Genomic DNA, 16,811 nt, shown 5'->3' on the forward strand with positions numbered 1-16,811 from the left:
GTCTACAGTCACCCTCCATACTCTACAGATACACACACACAGATACAGATACAGATACACACACACACACAGATAGTCACAGAACACACAGATAGTCACAAAACACACAGATAGTCACAGAACACTTAATTTATTTTCATCAAGGCTGCGTTCAGATGGAACTCAGATGGAAATCTCTACATGGAACACATATTCAACTCTTAGCACGGTTACCACTATCTAATTTCCTTGGACTTCTTCAAGATGTCCTGGAAATGTCACTAGAACAAAACGGGGCTATTGGGATATATCTGAGGATAGAATTTTGCAATCTTGATGACTTCTTGTACCTGTTTTACAGGACTTTTAAGAGTAGTTTCTATATAATGATAACGTCCTCAAGATATTCCGTAGGTACTTGTCATCGGGAAAAACTCATTATATATTTATTTGTTTCAAAATATTTTTTCAATGTCTGATGACTCCAGAACGACTTTGGTCGTTGTCGAATGTTATTTTCATCCATGATGATTTGATGAAAGAGACTGAATGAATGACAAGTAATTTGAAAGATGTAGCTTCAACAAGATGGCCGTAATCAATTATCAAAGTTCGGAAGTTCCTGTTGGAAGACCCATGAGAGAGGGTGAAAAATAAGTGGATATACGTTGATTTCAAGAATGGAATAGGAAAGTACTTAATTTTTTATTGAGAGAGTATTAGAATGTACGAATCACGAATATTCAAAAAACGATGGAATACATTTCATTTACATATTATCTAATTTTCTGTAAAACATTCATTAGAGGGTACTTGTCTCCACAAATCCCTCTGAAATCGTCGTTATCGAAAGCCCAGACCATCATTCCTCCCAAGTTTTTCGAAATTGCGTAGTCAGTTTTATATGTTATCGACCGAACATCTTCGTATCCGACCCATTGGTTTCCACTTATTCTGTGTGGAACTTTTTGCTCGTCGTCCCAAACGTACGTCCAGTCTGAGTGCAATTCACATATCTGCAATTCGTTAGAATATTATGGATAATATTATACTATCTATAAGTAAACTATACTGAAATTCCATAATAATAGGCACTAAATTCTCAGGAATAGTGTTGCATTGAAACGAAAACATTGTTGTCAGGTTGTGATTCTATATATTTTATCATATAATTATACTCGTATTAATATGATTAGTGCAATTTCCGTACGCCACTACAAGAGACAGATTAAGGCAAAAACGTCACATGACAACAACTTTTTCGTCGCTTGTGTTTCCTCCACATCTAAAGTCTATCCAAATCCAAGATAGAGTAAAATAAAACAAAACTGAAGCGTGATGTTCACGTGATCGCCCAGTGTCAGATGGAAAGGGCAGCGTTCATTGGTGAATTCGCCTTCTTGGTACGAGTTCAGCACAGGGTTGTAATCAGTCGTTTGCGTGTTTGAGTGGCGCAATAGATGATGCTGATGAACATGCAATCAGGAGGAAAGTGCATGAGTACTTTTTCAGAAATGAAATACCCACGATAGACAAAGTACTCACAGAAATAAATGAAGATGTTTTATTGCCAAGTTTTAAGCGGCAACATCCCATAAAGTATTGAAATATTTGAATTTTCTATGGAAAAAACGAGGGCGCAATAGTTTATTAATGGATAGAAAGGTAATTTTGTTATGGAGGAGAGAGTATTTGACTAAAATTGAACAATTTATTATATGGATGAAACATGGGTTAATGCTGGTCATACTACCCCTAAAGTATGGGTAGATGAAACTGTGACCTCATCTAGGAGGGCCTTTCTAGATGGACTATCCACCGGATTAACAAATCCATCTTATATTTATATTAAGACCTGCCTCAATCTCAATATATAAAAAGTAACCCTCGTATTTTTTCATTTACTTACATACCTCTTCATAATTTCAGGTACAGGAAAACGGCTTATTATTCGTCACATCGGCAATGAGAATAGGTTTGTTGCTGAAAGGCTGTGGTGTTTCGAGTCGAAGAAAACTGGAGATTATCACGAAGAAATGAACGGTGAATCTTTCGAACAGTGATTTTCCAAAGATCTACCCCATCTGGACGATAATGGTGTGATTGTAATTGACAATGCACCTTATCATTCGCGACGGTCAGAGAAGATTCCGACAACGTCTTCAAAGAAGGTTGAAATCCAAAATTGGCTGCGATCAAAGAATATTAGCTTTGAAGACTCAATGCTAAGAGTACAGCTACTAAAAATTGTCAAGGAGCGCAAGCTTGAATACCAAAAATATATAGTCGATGAGATGGCAGCAGGCCAAAACAAAATTATCCTTCGCCTGCCTCCATACCACTGCGAACTCAAACCCATCGAGTTAATATGGGCGGATGTGAAGAATTTTGTAGCTCAGCATAACACCACGTTCAAATGTGCAGATCTCAAAGTACTTTTTGATGAGGCTTTGAAAAGAGTCACAGCGGAGAAATGGAAGAAGTGTGTTCGGCATGTGATATCGGAAGTCGAGACAAAGATGTGGAAACTTGATAATATAATTGAGGCACAAATCGAGCCACTGATAATTCAGATTGGTGAAGATGACACTACTGATGAAGAGACAAATTTATCCAGCTGAATAATTTTGATTATTATTCCTTTTGATTTTACATAAAATAAAAATTATCAATAAAGAAATAATTACGTCTCTTTTCATATAATGCTTGAGTGTGCTGTGAAAAATCCAACGAAAATCTTTTTATATTACACATATCTGCATTTTTCCCGATAAACTGCAAAACTTGTGCATTTCACTCGTTATTATAAAAAGTTTTCCTAAGTATGATATATCATTTGCGATCAACAAGATGTTAGTTCTGAATACGACCATGACCAATTCTTGGGATTTTCAATATGGGCAATAGGGCATGTCAATGTTTACATCCACTCTATCTTGGATTTAAATTTGCTTTAGCTTTGTTTTCGAAAAAAAAATGAACCCACTTTGCATATCATGAACACCTGCTTTGGAGATCAGCTGACAGTATAGCGTTGTGAAAGTCAGTGAAAGTCAGAGTTGCTAATTAGCAGTGATTCCATTATCAATAATTTTACTGAAGCAAATAGCTGACACGCACTTTATTTATGGATTAGCTAATGGAAACGGGGAAGAAGCACGAAGAATTTACCAGAAGAGATATCTTAACAGAGTAATTCAATGTGCTAAAACATTTAGAACGCTACATACAAGATTATGTGAAACTGGGAGTTTTAATTAAAATGCAGATGGTGGAAGACCAGAAACTGTAACAACACCTGAACTAGAAGAAGCTATGTTTGATGGGATAGAAGAAGATCCTTAAAATAGAACCACAAAGATTGCACTGCCACTGGAAGTCAGCCCAAAAAACCACATGGACAGTTCTAAAAGGAAACCTTATGTACCCATATCACATACAGTGGGTCCAAGCTCTACCGTCTCAGGATTTTCACCCGCCGAGATTATTGTTTTGCAGGTGGTTGATTCATACGATGGCACACAATAATAATTTTTTACCGAATATTTTATTTAAGGACTGAGCAAATGTTTCACGAGATGCTATTAAGAACTTTCACAATGACGAAAATCTTCACCTTATTAGAGAAAGTCATTTTCGGCAACAGTTTTCGCTGAACGTTTGGATAGGAATGGTAACTATCCGATTGCCAATTTTTTCTACCAGCAAGATTAACAGGTGAATCCTTCACGGAATTTTAGAGAGATCATTTACCCATTTTGTTAAAAGAAGTACCGGTACTTGTAAAAAGCAATACGTGGTTCATGCACGACGGGGCTCCAGCTCAATTTAGTGTTCTTGCTTGTCAGCATCTCTTTAATCAAAAATGAAAATGGAACTTATTTTTTGGACAGCGTACAAATTTTTCACATTTTTGTGTGAGTTCTGTTCATTACCTCATTATATCCTAAAATTCCTTCTTGTCGAGTGTACGGTCCTTCTTTACCCCCTCCCTGAATAGGGGCGTAAAGCTCAGTTTTGCTTTCATCTGCCAACGTGAAACTGCGTCCATAAGTGACTATTCCCAAGTTTATTTTCGATGGATCAGCTCCATTGTCCAACCAATATTGGATTCCAGAAGCCTACATAAGAATTATTTTACTAATATGTAGTTTTATGACAAAAAATCAAAAAAATACTAGAAAACAACTATTTCAAATTTTGATAATCGAATAGAACTGGCTGATAATGCATGAACATCCATATCAAAACTAATTAATATAGTTTATTGTATGATTTTCACTAAAAAGGGTTTTGCAAAAACCGCGACGAGTGTTTCGCTATACAATAGCTTCCTTAAACTGAGGACAATGAATCTGTTACCTGTATGAGACAAACAAAGATGACATATTTCAAAGGGGTGCTGTTCTGTTTACTTATGTTCCGAGTTCCGAGACATTCTGTGACATATGACAGTTTATGCACCTAACCTATCTTCCTCTATATGAATGAATAACAAAACAACAGTTGTTTATGTGGCATGTGGAGGTGATATTGAAGTATAATTTATATTTTGCCTGAATTGTTGATTTATAAAGACAATTTTCCTTTTTAAAAGTAGAATATTTAGGTACGTATAAATTATTTCAACTTGATATAGGCGCTGTTGCCAATATGTGAATTAGAAACGAATCCCTTCAAAAATTAAAACCCAACATTTGAAACATCAATTTGAATACTTTTCGAAGTGAATTTGAAAAACTCATGAACTAAACTCAACTTTATTTTGTTCAAACTTGCATTTGCTGTAATAATTCAAATTGAGGAACCTTTCTCATTGTAACATGGCCATCAACGCAACTTCCTTAACGTACAGGTCCAGAGGGGTCAGACCAGTAATTAATTCTATTGCTGCAGTTGGTTTCTCTTCAGTGCGAACAAATCTTTTGTCTTTAAGGTCAGGTTATTGATGTTCATTAATAATAATGAGGAAGCTATTGTATAGCGAAACACGTGTTGCGGTTTTTGTAAAACCCTTTAATGTGAAAATCAGGCAATAAACTGTATTGATCAGTTTTAAAACTTTGAATTGCCATTTGGACTCGTAATTTTCAGTCCCCTACCCTTTCATCTTCAAGGGGTGTTATCTCGAAGTCAACACAAATAAGGACTGAAACTTTCCTAGTAGTCGAAAACATTACTTACCACATTATAAGTAACATTGTCACCATGCGAAGAATCTAAGGAGGATGCATATAAGGGTGAAACGTGTCCTACATATGGGTCGAAACTTCCATGGAAATCATAAACCATGATGTTTATGTAATCCATAAGTCTAAAATAAACATATTTGTATTCAATCCACTAAATACATGAAAATGACAAAATTACGTTCACTCTCAAAATTATTGAGTTTATTCAACCTCAGCTATTTTAGTACATTGAACATCAAAAAAGATCACATGGTCTGGATGGAATAACATCCATACAACAGGGCCGTAGCAAAAAGAAAAACCAGGAGGGGGGAATCCAAATTTTCCCAACTCCACCAACAAAATTTCCCAACTTTCGAAGAAACGAATGCCGAGGGATTAGTTACTACTATAATATATTAATTTTATTACTTAGCTATCTAAAGATTGGCTGAATGCTTATGCCCGTTAGGGTATTCACAAAAAAAAGAATTTTGGTAGTTATAAAAATAATAATGAGAATTATTCTATTTTGGACCAAGGTCCTTGGTTTTCCACCATATCCACCATGTATAGGAATATTCAATACAAATGAAAGGAGACAACACTTAAAAAATATTGTGCTTATTGTTTTCTACTGTTATTTTTTCTATCTTCACGGCCCGAAACTTCCCAACTTTTCTAAGTCGAAAAAACAGCGAAAAGTTGTGAATTTTGTAAAATTGTGGACTGTTCAGGACTGTTTACATACTTGGGAGAAATTTAACTCTTTTGAATAGTATATTCATATATGAGGTACCGAAATCGCAATATCATGGGAAATCTCGCGTAAGCTTTGGCAGGAAGCGGGAAGTCTCAGACTGAAAGCTGAAATGAGGCTCTGTTGGGCAGAGAGCCACCCGTTAACACCAGCGGGGGCGCCTCCTATCGGCCTGTCGTGGGTCTATGAGACGGCGCTTTACCTTGCGGACGTCTAAGGACTCAATATTGAAGTTTCATCCTGCTGATCCTCCCTTTTCCTTCACCAATCCTTTTTCCCGCCTCCTACCACTCCCGTATGTGGGAGAGATGTAAATATTCTGTACAGTAGACCTTATATTTGACAAAGAGAAATGTATAATAAAGTATTTTTGATTTTGATATGATTTGATGAAAGGTTGGAGATTTATCTCTCTTTTGTAAAGTTGCTACTTTCGCATAGGCACCGCTCTCAGAGCGACTTAAGGATTTTTCTGGAGTGCTTGTGTTTTGCATTTAAAAAAAGATGCCAGTACCTGATGAGATTCATTCGCTCATTTTATTAAATCCCAGCCATAGGAATCTTGTTTAAATTGAAAGGCGGAAATTTTCGGGAGTGATCAATTTTGTTAAAGAAAGTTTTCGGCTTTCTATTTTTCCATCTCCATACAATTTTTTTGTGCATTTCAAGTATTATAAAATAAGAATCCGAAAAAATAGAATACTGGTGCTGTGAAGATTATGGAGGAAGGCAATAATTGCAGTAAAGCTTATGGAGAAAGGACATAATAAAATATTCGGAATTGGGAGGTAATTTGCACTAATCCATAGTATTTATAGGAGTTTTTGCAATTGAAAAGTAATACATTCACTCACTTGTTCAGCGCTGGAATATCATATGAAATTTCAATTCTGTTAATCGCGCCTGAAACTGCACCAGATAATATGTAACCTTCTGGAGCGAGAACATCTCTCAAGTCCGACATCAAAGCTGTATAGTCATCCTGAAATACGGTATCATTGATTTATTCATTTATTTTGGTACAAAACTTCTAGACAGAAATTGTGCTGGTATAAGTACAGTAGTAAAAAGTAAAAATCGATAGCATTTTTTGATAATAACAAAATAAAAACATTCAAATAATTATAATTCTCATTTATCTCAAGTTTAAAAAAAAATTACTATGACTGATGCCTCATGTAGCAAAGCTCATTTTGAGAATATCTACGTCAAATTTACCCTGATAGGTGATAGGTCGGGGAAGTCTTCAGTCTTGGCCACGTAGATCACCAGACCGAAAAATATAGATATATTTTCATTGACACTTCTCAAGTACTTGTAGCATAAAACACCAGTGCATGACGTAGATATGGGATATCTTTTGTATATCGATTTATAAGAAATACCTCAGGTATTCAAAGAATTCAGAACCCATCCTTTACTTCTTCCGCAATGCACAATGATTAGTCGCGATCCTTTATTTACAGGCATGTTAGGCCATCAGTCTCGAGCCATCAGTCCACCCTTTAGTAACTATGTCGTGAGTGTCATACCAAGATTCGTCCAAATAGAAAATTTTCCGTTGCTCTTGTGTATTAATAGTTATCTCTTCTAAGTATTTGTTACGCAATTCCACTATTCTTCTGCTTTCCATAACTGCTTGGTATTGGTCCACCATCATCAATCATAATACTATTATTCAACACCTCGACACGTGTTTCGATCACCAAGTGATCATCTTCACACATGTTCACTTATTTCTACACTCTCAGAGGCATCTAGATGCCTGTTGTTGTTAACTTGTCTAACTAGTCTTAATTTAATGAAGTCTATGGAATGGTTTTGTTGCAAAATATGATGAGCGACTGCTGATTTTTCAGCTCTTCCATATTTTAAGTATGCTAAGTGTTTCTTATATCTTATTTCAATATATCTTTTTGTCTGTCCATAATATTTTGCATTGCAGTCCTCACATTCAATTTCGTAAATTCCAAATTCTTCTAAATTTTTGACTTCGTTTTTTAGATTTCCTAAAAGGCTCTGTAGTGTATAACTTGTTTTGAAAACCACCTTCACTTCTGGTAAAAAACTGAATTTTCTCAAAAAGTCCCTAGATTTTCTTGAAAAGTCACTAGATATTCTTAGAAAGTCACAAGATTTTCTCAAAAAGACACTATATCTACTGAGAAAGTTGACATTGTTAATGTTTTCACTTAATTGATGAAGCGATCCAGTGACAAAGTTAACAAGTCAGACCAGTTATTTTCTAATGAAAAATTGCCATTTTAGTCTTAGAACTGTCGTAGGTAATTACCCCGTTTTCTGAATGAAGAATTTTCTTTCTTAGACACAGTGCCTGTTATACTCACCCTATCGATAGCTGGATTGGATCCATCCCTGAAACCAGGGTATTCCCAATCCAAATCAAAACCATCAAATTTCCACTGTTTGAGGAAAGCTAGTACATTCAAAGCTAAACGTTTTCTCAGTTCTGGATTTCTGGCGACTTGTGAAAATTTCGACGATCCTTCGTTCCAACCGCCCATACTGAGTAAAACTTTCAAATTGGGATTTTGTTGCTTGAGACCCACCAAATGCTCGAACCCCTCTGTAAAATGAAGTTCCCCTCAATTTATCCGCGGCCAAACAGAATGTACTGATATGAAACTTACTAGGACCATAATCTTCGTTGGATTCCCAAGGATCTATGATGCGAACAGTTGCATTTTCTCCTACTCCAACAAACGCAAAGCTAATGTGAGTACAGAGAGAGGGGTCTATGTTACTCACGTCAAATTTCCCGTTTCCTGGTCTGTACGTTGTCCAACTTGCGAAGTAACAAAACACATTTCCACCTGAAACTGTTATTTCCATGTTTACTTTACTATTTGTTGATTGATAATGAAAATTTGAATTACAAAAAAAGCGAAGGAGAATTTGTGATGTCGATGGGAGATTCCTGATCCACAAAGTTGACAGAAATACGTAATTTTATCAACCATTTTTCATGGCTGAGTTGAACAGCTGAAGACCCATTATAATGGAAGATATTGCAGTTTTTGATAAGTGCACTGACACGATAGACAGCACGAAATCAGCTGAACCGAGTCATCGATATCGGCTCAGGAGATTTGTATGTGTAGAGTAGACCCACAGCACTTAGGCTACATGTGACCCATTGTACATCCTCCCGAGGAATTGTCCTCCTAGGTCATCGTCCATCCTGTCCTTTCCAGAAAGGTGGACAGTCACAAGACTCACCGAACACACACTCTCTTTGGCAACCTTGAGGTGTCTCACGGTGGCCTTCGCGAAGGTTTTAGAAGGTGCACCGACACTACTGTCATTGCGCGGCTTCTTCAACCTTCTTGGGGTTCCCTCCGTGGAGGTGGACAAGTGCTTTTGGCCTCGGCGTCGCAAATGCGCTTACGCCTTGACCTTTGTATTACATCATGAGGTGATCTGCTATGTCCAGCCTTATTCCAAACGGTAGATTGGGGTGGACATTTCTGTTCCTCCCCAGCCACCGCCTTAGATTGAGGTGAGCACTTCTGTCCAGCCTCGTGATTGGTTTTTGTTGTTTCTGTTTTTGTGTTTGTTTCATTCATGTGTGTTTCCGCACGAGTAGCAAGGGAAGAGTTGATCACTTCTGGCAGAGTCCCGCATTATCAGAGATAGGCTGATTACAATGAGATTTCGCCCAGTTCCCCAAGGAGATCATTCGTAACCGCATATCACCCTGCGGCCATTCAGCTGTCGGACCACCATGGATCACCCTACCCAAGCTACCTTAGCTTGGGTAGGCACCCCCGCTGGTGTTAACGGGTAGCTCTCTGCCCAACAGAGTCTCATTTCAGCTTTCAGTCAGAGACTTCCCGCTTCCTGCCAAAGCTTACTCGAGATTTCTCATGATATTGCGATTTCGGTACCTCATATATGAATATACTAGATGATTGTTGCTAGTTCATCACCGCTAGCCCCCTGGAAAAAGTTCATGAGAAAACCAGGAAAGAGTAATCCTGGTATCACGAAAATACGTGATTTATCTTAGCCAGCTTTTCCATGAGCTGAGCGCGATCACATTCGCGCCGTTCAAGGAAAATATCAAGCATTTCATAAATCAACCCGTGTTTTCGGGGTTGATTATGATAACTCGTAAGCGCCGTGACGTCCCTCGTCAGCGGGCTTTTCGGTAGAAAGAACTTGAAGAATTTATAAGACAGCCTCCTGATGTGTTCAGTGACCGTCTCGACTCCTGCCAGATCTAACAGATCATTCAATGAAATGTATCTGTCACTGTTCGTGCAAATACGGAGCACCTTATTCTGCATCGTCTCGAGTCACCGCAAAGGAGTCTTCTTGAGGCTACAGAATATGGGACAGGCGTACAACATTGCTGGTCTAATTATTTGTGTGTAAATTAGCAGCTTGTTGTCCACACTAAGCTTAGAGTTCCGTGCAATGAGCGGGTACGTTCGTTTTACCGCCGCACCCGCTTGTTGGATCGCCAAGCTCAGATGTTCCTGAAAATTCAGGCGCCTATCCAGGATAACTCCCAGATATTGCGCGCTTCTCTGCTCGTCAACGCATTTATTCTTGACTAGTAACTTCCTGAAGATCTTCACGTTGGTAAATTTCTTCGAGAAGTTGACGAGTTCCGTACGGCACGACCAACCTGTCGAGGTGGATCTGAAGCTGTTGCTTCGCCACCTCCCTCGAGAACGAATGAGCGTATATCGCAGTGTCATCTGCGTATATACCGACATTTGTTCTCGGGAACATAGGAAAGTCGTGCGTATACAGAGAGTACAAATGCGGTGATAGGCAGGACCCCTGCGGAACACCTGCTTCAATTGGATAATTCGTAGATGTGGTTTGGTCCACTCTCACGCGAAAAGTTCGGTTGCTAAGTAGGATTGAAGAATCCTAATCACAAATAGGGGCATGCTTTTTGGATGTCCAACAGAACCATAACTGTATTCTTCCCCTGATTGGAGGCTTCCTTCACCCCGTGAATAACCCGGATCACTTGAGAAGTCGTATTTCGACCTCTCCGGAACCCGAATTGTTCCTCGGGAATGAGTTTCATCCTATCTTCCAGGCGAAAAAGTCTACTCAAGAGAATTTTATCAATGACTTTCGCCACCGCACCGCATCCTCATTAAAATTTGCAACCTCCTGTTACCGGTGAAGATGTGCGTCCACAGCCGATGTCCTGGAATCCAAATGAATAACGGACAAGTCTGCTGTCGTCAGCAAAGCAATATATTGGATTCTGATTACAATGAGGTTTCGCCCAGTTCCCCAAGGGGATCGTTCAGCTGTCGGACCACCATGGATCACCCTACCCAAGCTACCTTATCTTGAGTAGGGTGGTCCATGGTGGCATGCTTTGGAAAGGCTTTTGGGGAGTTTTAGTTCCCCTCACTCTACTTATTTCTGCCACTGACCAGGAGTCCGGCGATCCCGTCCATGAGGCCACATATTGGCTTCCCGGACAGGGCCTCCAGTCCAATGGCCGTTCCTCCATCCGCCACCTGGGACTCCCGATAGGTAGCCCAACCCACGGGCGCCTTAGGAGATGTGTGGAATTCAATATCAGCTTGAGAACTGAATTGACAGTCAAAGAAAAGGATTTTCTCTCCCTCTTTCAGTCAGCTGACAAACCTGCTGATAATGCAGTTACTTGGAAATGAAATGCATTCGCTCCAAGCTCCAGTTGACGTTATAATTGTGAAGATAGCTATCAACAAATCACTAAATGCCTCATTAGCTCTTATTGAGGAGGACGTTGACTTGGATGACCTCTTGGTATTTGATTGTGGAAGAGGAAATGTTGCAGGCATTCACAGGCTGTGACTCGATGTTCCAGAAGATGGTGTTGTTCTCATGGCTCCTGTGATGTTTAAACAAGTCAGTCGCTATATTTGATATACTTTTTGGATGGCCGTTGTTTGTAGAACTTTCGGTCCCCATGCAATGGCTCCGTACGTTAACATAGGTCTTATTATTGCAGTGTAGATCCAGGTGACCACACGGGGTGAAAGACCCCATGCGCGTCCCACTGTCCTCCGACATTGCTCATAAGCCACATATGCTCTTTTTGCTCTACTCTGTACGTGAGTACATGTAGATATGTGGACATGTTAGGTTCCTGTCGAGGACAGTACCAAGGTATTTCACTTCTTCAGAGAAGTTTAGTTTGCTTTTGCTGAATATATAAATAAATTATAATGAATATTCTCATGCAGCACATAAATGTTGATATAAGAATATAAAAACAATAAAGCATAAAAATATAAAGAGTGAATGTAAAGAAAATAAAAGTAATTATCTGCTTCGTGAACATCAAACTATACAGTCCAGAGTCCAGAGCCACAGTTTTAGTTGTTTGACGTGTTTTGTTTGATGGTAAGAGGCATAAAAGTAAAATGTGTTTTGCGTATTAGGCGATTTTCTGCTATCGAAAAATGGATCAAAGAATTTGCATCAAATTTTGGACAAAAATTCAATTGAGTGCTTAAAAACACTTGAAATGATAGTGGCATACAGTGATTGTACTCTGAGCCAGAAAAATGTTTACAAATATGGTACAAGCTTTTCACAGAAAGTTGAGAAAATGTGAATGATAACGCTCGCCTTGGACACTTCAGCACATCAACAGTCGATGAAAATGTTGAGAAAATGGAAAAATTGTTATGTAGAATCGTCAAATCACTATTAGAGAAGTTTCGGAAAAACAACACCGTAATGATGCCTCATCCACCCCATTTACCTGATTTGTCTCTCTGCGACCTTTTCTGATTCCCAATATTGGAGAGACCCATAAAAGAACGGCGTTTTCTGACGATTGAGGAGATAAAAACCCAATTGCGGAGAGAGCTCAAGGGCATACAAAAAAACGAATATCAGTACAAGGTAATTATATCTGAGGGGACTACTCTGGAGGAGACAAAATGGAAATTGATAATTTAATGGATTTTTTCAAGAATTTTAAGGATAATCCACCTTATTTTTCAACAGACCTTCAATATTTCGAAGTTAGGGAGACTAAAGTCAGAAGACTTCCTGTATACAAGTTCTGTTCGTTGATTTAGAATACCCGTGACAAAGTTTGGATAAGACTCCAAAATTTCTGAGAAAAAACAAAACTAGAACTTGTAAGTTTTGAGGTTTTTCTGTATATCTGTCTACCAGAAGACCTAGTATTGATATTTTTGTATCTTTTAATAATTCCCCCCGAACTTCATCTTCAGATGTTTACGAGAAACTCATTTACAGCCCCGAACTTATAGTCTTTCCATTCCCAATTGGAATGGCAATAAAAATAAGAGTACAGTCATAAACATTTTTTGCCTGTGGCCCCTAGTCGCCCAGATAGTAAACGTGCTATCAAATGTAGTTGAGGAGTAAAGGCTCGGCTAGCTGGACTGGCTGAATACTAATTTTTTGTCCGTTTCACAATATTTCTTTATCAGTGCCGTGTGTTCGAGGGGTTAGGTGAGGTAGTGAGTGGTTTTGCAAACCGATTTTTGAACATTTTTTCTAGAGATCAATTACTCTAACACCAAACTGATATTTTTACACTCAACGCGCGTTTCGCTATCAAGGTTAGCATCTTCAGGAGAAGCAAATTGATAAAGACAAGGGTAAGCTGTTTATATACCTAAAGTTTTTTGGTCCTTACATGTTCGAGTTGAGCGAGTAATTTTAAATATTCATGAATGCTTGAAGGAGGAAAACTGTCACACTTCACATAATGCTATTGTGAATAGAATATGCGAGTTAATCAAACTATCTCGTTCGACAGTTTTTCGAGTCATTGAAATAGGGGATGTCATTGGCCATGCAATGAAACGAAAACAAAGGAATAAAAAATTCGCAAACGTTGATGGTGCTACAAAAGATGTGATTCGGCGAACAATTTATGGTATATACCAAAAAAATGAAGTACTAACCTTGGAAATGATTTGGTATAAATTACTCGACTATCCCGATTACAATTACAAATCTTTAGAAACTCTACGAGGTGTCGTATTGTCTTTTGGTTTCAAATATAAAAAATTGATCAATCGGAAGGTCATAATGGAATCGACATGCATTGTTCAACTTCGACAAGAATATTTGAGGCGAATGAAGAGCTACCGAGAATCCAGAAGACATATAATCTACCTCGACGAAACTTGTTTTGACAACCATGGCTGGTGTCAAATATGGCTGGGTAGACGAAACCAAGTATTGTGTTTTGAACACACCTTCTTCAAGGGGAAAATGTGTTATAATTTTGCATGCCGGGAATGACAGTGGTTTCGTACCTACCGCTTTGCTTCTGTCGACCAAAAATATAAAAGATTCGTCTGCTGATTATCACGAAGATATGACTGCGGCTTTATTCGATACCTAGCTCAGTGAGCAGCTTCTCCCAAATATTCCTCCAAACTCGGTTATTGTTATGGATAACGCGAAATCATGACATGGACACAAAAAAATTCCAACCAAAAAGGTATTACTGGCGACCATGAAACAACGTGATTTCGAAAAAGAGTATATTATTGATTCCATGTGTGAAATACGTGGTCATATTCTCTTACATTTGCCTCCATACTATTGTGTGTTCAATCCAATTGAAATGGTTTGGACCACAATGATAGAAAGCTTGCGGAAATGTAATCAGTCACCGACTTTGAATGCTGTAATGCTTGACAATATAAGGCGAGTGGTGAATGAAGTAGGTAATAGTGATGTGTGGAAGAACTGCGAGGCCCACGTTATGAAAGAAGAGAACAAATATTATGTGCAAAATTCCATAAATCCGATCGTTATTCAACCTGATGATGATTCCACCTCATCCGAATATAGCGAAGAAGAATTTTGATTTATTTAGAATTTTTGTTGGCCTCTATTATTTTGTAAATATATGTTTGACGAGAATTCGGTGCGATTATTTGTGTTTTCATTGTATTTTATAGTTTTCGACTCAGAAATCAACTACCTTAAATTTCGAAGTTTTTTATAATTACCCATGGTGGAAAAATTCAGTTAAGATAACTTTTTCATGGGGTGTTCAATTGCTATGATTGTAAGAATAAGTAACTGAAAAACTACCACTGAAAAATAATATGCCGACGCCTATGTCGAGGCGGGAATTCCTTCTCTGTGCTGTTCCAATTGGTATTGGAAATACTATAACAAAGTTGAAGTTTTAACAAAAGTCAAAAGTGGATTACTGAATTGAATACTTATGAAGTAAAAATCCTACTTGATTCTCAAATATTGGAAAGTAATATTTTGAAGTGGAATATTTCAGTTACGAATTGAATATACAAAACAACTTTCAGTAATGTTGTTTTTTGACGAAATAAAATTCCTGGCATAAATACCACTAATAACACATGTACCCATCAAATAAGGTTCAAACAATATTCAGTATTACTGTAAAAGAAATAATTACCTGCGGAAATTGAAGAGCAGATAAGTACAAATAAACTCGAAGTCAACATTAATTGTTTCATTTTGACGGAAGATACTGAACACTCACCTAGAAACTAGAGTAATTTATACGAATACGCAATCTAATCAATGATATTTATGAAATAATTGATATATTAAATGTAAGGAGATGATTGTACACAAGATATGAGAAATTTCCCCATCAGCCATCATTCGTCAGAAAAACTTGAGATTTTTTCATCTAGATGGTTTTTTCAATCTCTCGTAAACAAAATTTCATGACGATATCCATTGTTATCAAGTCATCAATTACTATGAGACATTTGATCGGAGAGAAGTAAAATGGACAAAGGATAAGAATCATTAAATGTGTGAGTTATTAGCTCACTTATATTAGACTCTCTCTGAAACTTTTTCGTTTCAATATCATGTAATTTTGTAGGTTCATGTCTCAATGATTATTTATTTATACAGTGTTTAACAACGAAAACTTAACAGATCCGTTTTTGAATATAAAAAGTAAGATTTTTAAAAAAAGCTCGGACACGTCCATTTCTAATTAAAGGGGGACACCTTTCAGACTAATCAGATTTTTTGTAGTACGCACCCCCTCGGAGGGGTGCGTCCGACGACCCTTATTTAGATAGGGAAAGTAGGCCGAGTGGCACCTTGTTTTAAAGGTCTTTCGAATACCTTTACATCACTGTCAAGAGAAAATTTTTGTAACGATTAATTTTCGAGATAATTTGAAGATTTAAAGGTATTTTTATTGAGTTCAACTCTTTTTAAAATAAATCAAATTGTTTTTAAGGTGCACTTTACGTTCAGAACTTTCATGAAATAAATAAATTTTTGCTCTTTAGGACAACCTGCTAATATGTATCCATTTGATTTCGTAAAAAAAAGTAAGAATTATTTGTTTAATACGAGGATATTTTTTCGGGGGATGGGGTTGGTTACCAACCTTACATTTCAGGTAAATTGAGTGGCACCTTCTTATGAAAGTTGCCTTTTGAGGTGGATATTTTATGCTTCTGATAAAAAAGTGAATCATACTAAAAACTTACCTACACAACGAATACAACCTGCTAATTTTCTTGAATGCTGATGACACAGAAGAGTTTAAAAAACTGTTTTTGGGTTAATAAATCCCAATAATTGTTTTTAAAGCACACACAAAAAAAGTAACACCTAATAAGGGTAACTCACATAGGAAATTTAGAGTAAATGTTCAAAATGTGCGCCATTTTGCTCTATGCAACAATAAAGATTTTGTTTGAATTTTACTCTTACATTATTCAACACCTCAGGAGTTATAGCTCGTCATTCATCAATAATTCTACGACGTAATTCATCCAAATTGGCTGGCTGTGTAGCATAAACTTCAGACTTTAAATATCTCCACAAAAAGTAGTCCAGTGGTGTTAAATCTGGTGATCGTGCTGGCCATCAAAATGATTATTCAAAAAATT

General features: G+C 37.5%; 1 protein-coding gene across 1 annotated transcript; it reads right to left on the reverse strand.

Annotated features, from left to right (window-relative positions):
- Positions 1-671: 671 nt before the first annotated feature.
- On the reverse strand, positions 672-15,464 carry LOC111501807 (acidic mammalian chitinase-like). Its single transcript, XM_074173162.1, has 7 exons — positions 15,341-15,464; positions 8,562-8,750; positions 8,259-8,497; positions 6,765-6,892; positions 5,164-5,293; positions 3,915-4,100; positions 672-995 (listed from the first exon to the last, which is right to left on the reverse strand). Exons 1-7 carry the CDS (start codon positions 15,399-15,401, stop codon positions 756-758), a joined length of 1,173 nt encoding a protein of 390 aa, XP_074029263.1. The 5' UTR covers positions 15,402-15,464; the 3' UTR covers positions 672-755.
- Positions 15,465-16,811: the final 1,347 nt, after the last annotated feature.

The sequence above is a fragment of the Leptinotarsa decemlineata genome, unplaced genomic scaffold (assembly GCF_025532065.1).
Source record: "Leptinotarsa decemlineata unplaced genomic scaffold, Ldec_3_MD MMD2_P_RNA_scaffold_12, whole genome shotgun sequence".
Lineage (NCBI taxonomy): Eukaryota > Metazoa > Arthropoda > Insecta > Coleoptera > Chrysomelidae > Leptinotarsa > Leptinotarsa decemlineata.